Source organism: Dendrobates tinctorius, unplaced genomic scaffold (genome assembly GCF_039654945.1).
Source record: "Dendrobates tinctorius isolate UK_male_01 unplaced genomic scaffold, ASM3965494v1 ptg000231l, whole genome shotgun sequence".
Classification (NCBI taxonomy): domain Eukaryota; kingdom Metazoa; phylum Chordata; class Amphibia; order Anura; family Dendrobatidae; genus Dendrobates; species Dendrobates tinctorius.
In genome coordinates, this window is record NW_027361898.1 from 27415161 (window position 1) to 27425791 (window position 10631).

The following is a 10631-nucleotide window of genomic DNA, read 5'->3' on the forward strand; positions in this document are numbered from 1 at the left end:
GAACAGCTTGATGAACAAAACAGCTAAAACATTGTATCTTTTATCCCCCCCCTGCAGAGCCGCATGATCCTGTGGATGATGTGAAGTCCTTTGATGCTGCAGATGCTCCTGTCACATTTCCAGCCTTAAATCAGAAAGAAATCCATGCCTGTAACAGAGCATTGCCACCCATCATTTCCAAAGAGCCTTGCTTGCTGGGTCCACCTTCTCCCCTACGTTTGTCAGATACAGCAGAACATGTTAGCAGTGACCCATCAGCTCAGGCCATATCATTGACAACCTGTGTCACTAAAGGCCTCAGTTCTTGGTCTTTGCCCAGCGATAGTGACAAAACACCTTTCGCCATCATGGAGCCTGGGACAATGTCAACCTTGACTGGTGACTGCTTGATGCAGCAAAGTCGGACTTGCTTGGGTTGTTTTATAGAAACAAAGGATGGAGTAGACCCAGAGCCTGGCGTCAGTTTGAAAATGGGAGATATAAGTAGAGATTATGACACATGTCCAGTTTCAGACATGGGGATTCACTGCATGAGTACGGCTGATAGTCTAAAATATGGTGATCAACTACTCTCAGACCAGCTCTTAAGCTTCCCTGTCCACAAGTCACAAGAGTCTGATAAAAGGGACCATGACAAATCTGACAGTGATTCAGAGGACTCGGCTCAAAAGAACTATTATGATGGTTTACTACTGGACAAATGCAATGGAGATGAAGCTCTGCTGGCTAACCCTAACCAGGAATGGGGATACTTTGAGTCGTTTATTAGTGAAAGCAAAATTGAACTACTTGACTTGTGCTCTAAAAATGAGCTGTCTGTTAATTTGTTTTCAGAAGAAGATGTGGATAATTACATGTTTGATGACGATGATTCAACACTTGGCAGTGATGTATGCTCCTTAAAAATCAGGTATGAATCATTTCAGGATAACGTGAGAGAGAAGACAAATGCCCTACAAGAAGATGCTCAGTTTAATTTCTTTCCAAGTGTCTTCACCAACTGTCCCAAGAGAGAAAGTAAAGGGTCAAAGAAAAGGTTAGTCGACCCTTCTCAATTCAAACTGGAAGAAGGTGGGATTTGGGAAGACGATGATGATGAAGAAGATGAAGAAGAAGAGGTTGAAGGTGTAAAAGCTGGCTTAAATAAGACCTGTGGAAACATGGACGTGGTGCAATATATAAGCACCAAACGAAGTCACTTTCTGGATTCCGTTAACTCAGCTGAAGACTCAGGCGAGTATAGTGATGATAGCTCATACAGTGAATCTTCATATGATGTGCTAGGAGACATCAAGGACTGTACAAGATATCTTTCACGTGAACACTCTCATTCATTGATTCAACCAAATTATGGTCTGAGGGTTAAAAGAAAAGTCAGGTACAGTGATGACTACTTGTACGATATGGATTCACTGGAGAATGAAAAGGTTGTTGAGAAGAAGGAAGGAGCACCAGATGGACCCAAAGAAGAAGACGATGATGACTGGTGTCCCAAGAAACGTCGGAAAGTTTGTAGGAAGGAGCCACCTGTAATCATCAAGTACATCATTATCAATAGGTTCAAAGGTGAGAAGCACATGTTAATAAAGCTTGGGAAGCTTGATGCAAATGAGTCAACAGTCACTTTGAGTGATGATCAGTTGGGAAAATACCAAAAGCTTGCTCCACTTAAAGACTACTGGGAAGAAAAAAGGAGGAACGCGTCAGCCATGAATGCACAGAGAATTCTTAATGGAAGTGAGAATGCCATTCCACCAAGGAAGAGAAAAGGACAGCTAGCAAATCGGCATCGGTTACAGAGGATACAAACTATAGAGCAACCATTGAGCAGGGAGATGCTCTCTTCTTATGACCACAGACAGGGATGCAGTAGCAAAGATGAGGCTAGCCTTAATGACTTGCGTTCTATAACTCTGGAAACCCCAAGCTGTTTAAATGGTTTACACTTAAGTGACATAGCAGATGTGGTGCCAGTAAAATGTAGATCTTTAGAAAGGGAATTAAAATGTGCTGACCGTAAAGTGATAAGAAGAATAAAATTTAAAAGTGAAGCGAGGCTGAAATGCAAACAGCTCAAGCGAGAGCAGGAGACTGAAATTAGTACAGCCGATCCAATTGAAAACTTCCCAGCGATTGAGAACCAGGATACAGCGGTTCTGTTGAAACAGGAAACCATTCACAATGCATCAGACAGTTCCCATCCATCTCAGTGCCATGCTGACAACGAAGCTAAAAATTCTCAATTTCTACAAGCCACCTGCTCTCCTGACAAGCCATTACCATCTGCTCACATCACTACCAATGTACCAGTAATCCCTGGAGGGTATCTACAGACTTTGTTAGATGCATCAGATTCATCTAGTGGCACTGGTATAACATACTTTGCCCCTCATCCCTTGGGGCAGCACTCAGTTAACATCATGCCGACAGAAAAACAGTTCAGTTCCCTTCAACTTGCGCAGAGCTGTGTGCTTTCCCCCCCTTCAGAGTCTGAGCTTCAGCAGTCACCCCATCACTTGGATATGGAACAGAACTTCCCAGACATGTGGCATGGCAAACCCCCTAGCAGTCAGGCTGAGTTCATATCTAATCTTAGGGAAGTGACCATCATTCCCGGAGATTTTGGTGGTCCTGCTGCTGTATCGGATACAGACATGACAGCCTCTGGATATAGTCAAGTTCAGCCAAACAGCAGCAAACAGCTGTACCACAAAACATATTTGCAAGAAGGCCAGATGCAGCAGGATGACTCCTATCAGTCCTGTCATTATAACAGTGGAGATGGGCATTTTGTTTTGCAGAGAGGCACACTCAGTACAGACAATGGAAGGCTTATTAGTTTTGACTCAGTGGGCTCATTGTCAGTTAGTTCCAGTAATTATAGCTCTTTAAGCATGAAATCTTGTGAAAAAGATGGGGAAGATGAAATAAGTGATGATTTCTTAGCTCACTGCAGCCCAAAACTTGTAATTCAGCAGAGCATTGATGAAATCACCCCACTGAAGGAATCTACTGACCTTCTTGACATCTCCAACTTCACCCCTGACAAATTCCGCCACTCATCCCTATCAGAGATGTCTCCACCAGATACCCCCAACCTCTCTCCTCAAATAACAGCAACAGATGCAAAGTCAGTAGGGAACATAAAGGCTTTTCAGAATGGTTCCCAGGTAGTGATTAATGGATCAGAGAAGACCAAGTGGAACTGTACTGTTCTTCCTCCACAGGAGCAGAACAATAGTGGTTTTGCACTAAATAACCATCAGTTTCAGTTTCATATGTTTAATGATGAAGATTCTGTCAGTGTTCTGGAGAAAGGTCCATGTTTACCATTTGATGAGTCTGCTGTTCCTGTTCATACCAATGGTAAAGCCTCAAAGTCAAAAAAGAAACTGTCTACTAGCAAAAACACAGGTGCCAACCAAAGTTCTTCTCCAAAAAGTAGCAAGAAGAAAACCCCTAAAGCCTACAAAGGGGGAGATAAAACACAAACAAAGACTCCTCGACAAACAGCTCCTAAAACACCCAAGAAAGGAAAAAATGCCAACGGCACAAAACTCCAAAGTGCAGGCAATCAATCAGGTCTATTGAATAATGCAAACCCTACAAAACAGGCTTTAACTGACTGCTTGCAGCTTTATGAGCCTGGCTCATCCAAAACAGGGAAGCACATAGCTGGGGTCAATGAATGGACGCTTGATAAAGGTAACAAGACTCCTTGGCCTGAACCTAAGGTAGGGAATGGAAACAATCTTCTTGACGATGATCAAAGAGAATTTGAGGAACCGTCTAATATTCTTTCCAATATCGCATCTGGAATGGCTGATGTTCAGAGGTTCATGATGGCATCAATGGAGCCTTTTTACAACCCTGTGGGACCAAGTGACATCCCCGATATACTATTGTCTCCAGAGTCAAACAGCCTAAAATTAAAAACATTGAAAATCTTAGCTGGGACACCACAAGATTTCAAGAAAAAGGCAAATGGCAGTGCGGCGGGGGGCTCCAAGAAGTCAACCAACAAGGGCTCAGGTAAGAACAATGCTAAGTTTGGAGGCTTTGATCCAAGCTGTACATTAGGTTATGGAGCCAACCTTCACGCAGCCTTCTTTGATAAGAACTTTGGAAACCTCAGTATTTTAACCAATAACGTACCCACACACAAAAAGTTGTATCGTCATAAATCAACATCTAAGTCTCTGCGAGATGAAAACTGTAAAGGGAAAAGAACGGACCAAGCACACAAGGACCCCGTGATCACAGCTGCATTTGAAAAACTGAGGTAATGTTGTACCAAAAGCTCTAAAGTGCATCTTTTTCTTTTCTCTGCATTTGCTAAGCCTGCTGGTCCTTTTTTATTTCTCTTTTTAAACAATCTTAAAAAGCCTAAAGCTGCATGATAGTCACTGCCTTGCAAATAAAGAAGAGTGCACGCATGACAAATGCTAACAAGCTACCTAAGATCACTGGTTCCCGACTTGGCTGGGGTTTGCAACGACTGAAGGCTAACACGAACTTCTACTTTCTGCTCTTTGGCTTCTTTATTTACATTTTGTGCTTCTTTGTTTCTAACACAATATTTACTTTTTTTTCCAAAAACCTTGTAAAATTAAACAAAAAAAGGTACAAAAAGGAAAATTATGCATTGAAATGCCACAATGTGGAGTCTATAGGATTTGCAACGCCTATGTTGGTTAGGTTCACGTGGTCCCATGATGCGTTCTTCAGCTCCCCCTGCTGCACATTCACAGGATCTGCATTGGAGATTCCAAATGCGTTAAACTCTTTATTGTCCCTACTACTGTAACGAGCTGACACCAAGCATTTTCCTCTGCAGGAATTTACGAATGCATTCGAAGCAGAAGGAAAAAAAAAACATTTTGAATTAAAAAATAGACTTTCCTTTTTTTTCTAGAAAAAAATACATTGATGTTTATGTTTTTGTTTCTTTGGGGAAAAAAAAATATATGCCTTGTGGTTTGTTGATCTGTTAAGTGCTGAAATCCAGGGTTTACATTGTGATGACTTGTTTGAAGGGCAGCTTAATCTGGTATTCTCTGTGAAAGACTGTTTTAAAGTCATACTGTCGTACAGTAGTTAATGCACTATTACAACCCACAAAAGAAATGAAATTGTGCCAAACTCTGATCTGTGACTGTACATATTTTTATTAAATATATATATATATAATATATATATATACATATAGACACAAATATATATATATTACTGCATTTCATTAGTGGGTATTCTCAGTCTGGATCTGAGCCTTTTGCTTTACTGCAAACATTCCAAAATCCATATAGAAAGTCACCTGAAAAAGCACCTGAAAAACCTAAAGTGACCATTACACGGGGACAGACTCGTTCATAAAGGTGAATATATAGTGCCATATTATCTTACCTCATATCATAGTCTGATGGCAAGGTACGTGGTATTTTGAGGAAATATCAGTTTGATATCATCTATGAACCCACAGAAGACCAAAGGTGACGTAGAATCTAGATCCCTTGTCTTCATCTCATCCTGAAACATTTCAGCACTGAAGTGCGGAGCAATATGCTGCAGAACCCCAGAAAAAAATGGGGACATAGATAAGTCTTTAGTACTGCACAGACTTTGATTCCTAATGCCAGTATTTTATATAAAGCAATGCTTCCCAAAAGCAGCCACTGTAAATCTCTTAATAGAAAAGCCTTTCCTTTAGAGTGGAATCGAGGCAAAGGTTTCCTGATCTTCAGCAGGTTTGTCTTTCTACACTGAGCCAATGATTGACAACCTTATATACAGACAGCGCCGCCCTTTGTTTTATCCCAATGGCCTTTCTTACAGAACAATCATATAACGAGACTACAAGCTGAAAAGAAATATGTGTTTAGAAGAGATTATTGTATCACTTATACTTTGGCTTAATGTTCATTTCTTCTTCACTTTTATGTCATTGCATGTTTGACCATGCCATTATATGAAGGGATTTTACCCAAGGATATGATATATATTGAATTGTGATATTGGTTATACCGCTGCATGTCTTGTAAAACAATTGCGGATTTATGTATCCAAGCTTGCTGTTTACACAAGATATACATAGTGTACATATCACTATTGAAATATGGAAAATTCTAGAACAAAAGCCATACATTGTCACACAGGAACTTTCCATTGTTACAGAGCTTTCCTATGTCTGCCGATTTCCTGACAACCATTTTGTGACAGTTTTTTACATAAAATACACAGTGCTGATCTACTAGAGATCACGGTAATCATTGGTAGTGAATATTTAATCTGACCATGAAATGCAGATTCCACCTTTCCTCCTTAGGCAATATTCACACATCCGTGTGACGTGTCCATGTGCGGTTCGTGTGACATATTAGTGTTTTTTTTCTTGGGCATCACACTGACCCATAGTTTTATTGAGCTATACAAACATCAGTTTTAAAAACAGATTGGTGTCTCTGATCCATAAAAGGGTCTTTCGGAAGTCCGTGATTATCTGTCCAATCTCTGCCCGCAATGTTCAGACTGATATAGATTTGTATGAAGCCATCACTCTCGGGTTGGGAGACACGTAGCCAGTCCGTTCCTTATGATCTGAGATGGAACCGATGGTCACGGATGTCTGAAACAGCCTTTAGACTCCGAGCAGGTCCTATTCTCATCCATTTTGAGGATCAATCTCAGCCATTAAAGTTTACGGGGATCTGTGAGGCATGGATGAAACTAGGAAGACAGACTTTGTACTTCATCTGAACTTTAATTGATACATTGTTAAGAGTCAATGGATAAAAAATAGGACAGTCTATCTGATTCAGTGGAAAAAAAAAGGATCAGAAAAAAGGAAAACGGAAGCAAGTAGGGAGAAACTCGCACACATTTTTTTTAATTTTATTAATTTTGAAGAAAATCGCCTTATTCATGTGCTAAGTCGTCAGCAGCTGACATAACAGAATGCCTTTAAAAGGAGATTCTTGCCTTGTAACTTGGTGTTTCATCATTGTTTTTGGGACATGTGGATCCAGATTTCCCTTCACTGAGATGCCTCATCCTACCCAATACTATTTAACAGCAGCCATTGAGGTTCGATCTTGCAAGAAATAAAAACTTTCAATTTTACTAAAATTTTACTAAATTGACAAAGAACGTGTGTTGCATGTGAAACTCATTGGTTCTCACATTTCCTGCAACTTTTTGTCCAATTGGGTATTAGGGTCCCTGTGATTCTAAACCACTGTAGGTCAAAACTGGAAGTGCTGTCATGGGGACTCGAGGAGAAACCACTTCTCCCGGGCTGCAACTTCAGTTACTGGCAGTTTTGTCCTCTTTTTGTTGTGCCTGCCCCAGTGAGGGCTTTTTTTTGTTTCCCATATTCTGAACCAACATTTGGCAGACATTTTGAGAGAATCGTGCAATTAAAGACATAGTGACATTATACTGGTCAGTGCTGGTACATGTGGTGAGTCTGTTACTACACTATTTTTGATCCATTTATATCTTTGATGCTTATGGCATAACATCCCTTACTTTCAGGTATATCTTTTAGTCTGGGGCTACACAGCGACTTTTGCAGCGTCACCTGTTGCACAGCTAAAGTTCACTAGGTGTCACTGCTACAAGCTCAAATGAATGGGGATGCATCGCAACCACAAAGGTAATGCGAGTGCCACAAGAAAGTCTCAAGAAGTACAACCGCTTTGGATTTTTTGTGAATATCTTGTCACAGATACATTCCTCAGGGGTCGAAACATGACCCCATTCACTTGTATTGTGCTGCGAAGTAACAACGACACCTAGCAAAATTTGGCCGCACGACTGACATCGCAGCCAAAGTCACAGTGTAGCCCCAGCCTTATACGTTAATTTTTGGGAAGATTGGTAAACTGAAAAAAACTCTCATTCTCATAAAATGCAATATACAGTCATATGTAAAAGTTTGGGCACCCCTATTAATGTTAACCTTTTTTCTTTATAACAATTTTGGTTTTTGCAACAGGTATTTCAGTTTCATATATCTAATAACTGATGGACTCAGTTATATTTCTGGATTCAAATGAGGTTTATTGTACTAACAGAAAATGTGCAATCTGCATTTAAACAAAATGTGACCGGTGCAAAAGTATGGGCACCCTTATCATTTTCTTGATTTGAACACTCCTAACTACTTTTTACTGACTTCCTGCAGCACTAAATTGGTTTTGTAACCTCATTGAGCTTTGAACTTCATAGCCAGGTGTATCAAATCATGAGAAAAGGTATTTAAAGTGGCCACTTGCAAGTAGTTCTCCTATTTGATTCTCCTATGAAGAGTGGCATCATGGGCTCCTCAAAACAACTGTCAAATGGATCTGAAAACAAAGATTATTCAACATAGCTTTTCAGGGGAAGGATACAAAAAGTTGTCTCAGAGATTTAACCTGCCAGTTTCCACTGTGAGGAACATAGTAAGGAAATGGAAGAACACAGGTACAGTTCTTGTTAAGCCCAGAAGTGGCAGGCCAAGAAAAATATCAGAAAGACAGAGAAGAAGAATGGTGGAAACAGTCAAGGACAATCCACAGACCACCTCCAAAGACCTGCAGCATCATCTTGCTGCAGATGGAGTCACTGTGCATCGGTCAACAATACAGCGCACTTTGCACAAGGAGAAGCTGTATGGGAGAGTGATGCGAAAGAAGCCGTTTCTGCAAGAACGCCACAAACAGAGTCGCCTGAGGTATGCAAAAGCACATTTGGACAAGCCAGTTACATTTTGGAAGAAGGTCCTGTGGACTGATGAAACAAAGATTGAGTTGTTTGGTCATACAAAAAGGCGTTATGCATGCGCTGTATTGTTGACCGATGCACAGTGACACCATCTGCAGCAAGATGATGCTGCAGGTCTTTGGAGGTGGTCTGTGGATTGTCCTTGACTGTTCTCACCATTCTTCTTCTCTGCCTTTCTGATATTTTTCTTGGTCTGCCACTTCTGGGCTTAACAAGAACTGTACCTGTGTTCTTCCATTTCCTTACTATGTTCCTCACAGTGGAAACTGACAGGTTAAATCGTTGAGACAACTTTTTGTATCCTTCCCCTGAAAAGCTATGTTGAATAATCTTTGTTTTCAGATCATTTGAGAGTTGTTTTGAGGAGCCCATGATGCCACTCTTCATAGGAGAATCTAATAGGAGAACTACTTGCAAGTGGCCACCTTAAATACCTTTTCTCATGATTTGATACACCTGGCTATGAAGTTCAAAGCTCAATGAGGTTACAAAACCAATTTAGTGCTTCAGGAAGTCAGTAAAAAGTAGTTAGGAGTGTTCAAATCAAGAAAATGATAAGGATGCCCATACTTTTGCACCGGTCAAATTTTGCTTAAATGCAGATTGCACATTTTCTGTTAGTACAATAAACCTCATTTGAATCCAGAAATATAACTGAGTCCATCAGTTATTAGATATATGAAACTGAAATAGCTGTTGCAAAAACCAAAATTGTTATAAAGAAAAAAGGTTAACATTAATAGGGGTGCCCAAACTTTTACATATGACTGTACATACCAGGGTATTTGTGCAATTTTGAAAATATGTCTTTCTATGTACATCTCCTGTGCACAACAATGGTTACTTGTATTCTTGGCTCCTAATACAAGATATTTATGTCCCTTTTACAGATGCATTCATGAAGTTGTTTGCACCAGTGAAATGTGCCAATGTTAAGCATCTAGTGTAATTCCAGCTAGATGTGGACTCTCCGGATAGATGTCTAGGTATATAGCCCTCATGTCACATCTCAACACTTCCAATTCCCACTCCCATCATAAGAGCAGATAACTGAAAATTATGTTGTGCAGGATCCATAATATAAAGGATAGCAGTGGAGCACGACGGACCCCACATACTATCCTAGGGGGCACTGGGCTCCGATATGGTGCCAATCACTTTAGCGGCCATAAACTAGTGCTGCGCTCTACTTCCAGCAAATATGATGGAACCTGTGACAGAGAAATAAGACTGAGCCCCCACCACAGATGTGAACCTAACCTCATCAATATAGTAGCTGAAATATAGGGAAACCATTTTGCACCAAATCGTATGTGTCTACCTATCCCTGGAAATGCTCTCTGACCTTCATATCTGATCCAAAGACGTCCGTCCGGCTAATCAATTCACCAGATTCCCCCTTCCCATGCTCTTATTTTCCATAATCATATCTCATCCCTTATTGCAGTAGTATCAGGTACATGATCAAGTGGGAACCTTCCATTTTCTAATTTCGCTTTACCATGGTATCTTTTACATCAGGCATTATGGCTTCTTTATATATTCAGGCAAAAAGCCTTGGAAAATTGACTGTGTAGAAATTGTTCTATCATTCATATTTTATTCACTTTTTTTATTTTAGCCATCTTTATTTTTTAGATGACCTGGTATTTTTTGTAGTCGCCTAGTATTAGAAAAGCTTTTACTTTTTTTTTCTTCCATGCTGTGTTTTTTAGCAAGTGTAAAATAAAGGTGACATCTAGAGGCACTATAAAGTACTGCTGGCTAATTATCCCTCCAATTACAAGTATCGCTTTTATATCTTCTCGTTTGGTTAGACAATATCATAATTATCTCATTATAGTTAAATATAATATCGGTTATAAAGT

General features: G+C 40.2%; 1 protein-coding gene across 2 annotated transcripts in view; it reads left to right on the top strand.

The window, feature by feature from the left end:
• NEXMIF (neurite extension and migration factor) overlaps nt 1-7914 on the top strand; it is a 492764-nt gene extending 484850 nt beyond the window's left edge. For both annotated transcript variants that reach the window (XM_073556210.1, XM_073556209.1), the window contains one exon: nt 58-7914. In XM_073556210.1, coding sequence (XP_073412311.1) covers nt 58-4286 — 4229 coding nt within the window. In that variant the 3' untranslated portion in view covers nt 4287-7914. The remainder of the gene's footprint in view (nt 1-57) is intronic.
• Nucleotides 7915-10631: the final 2717 nt, after the last annotated feature.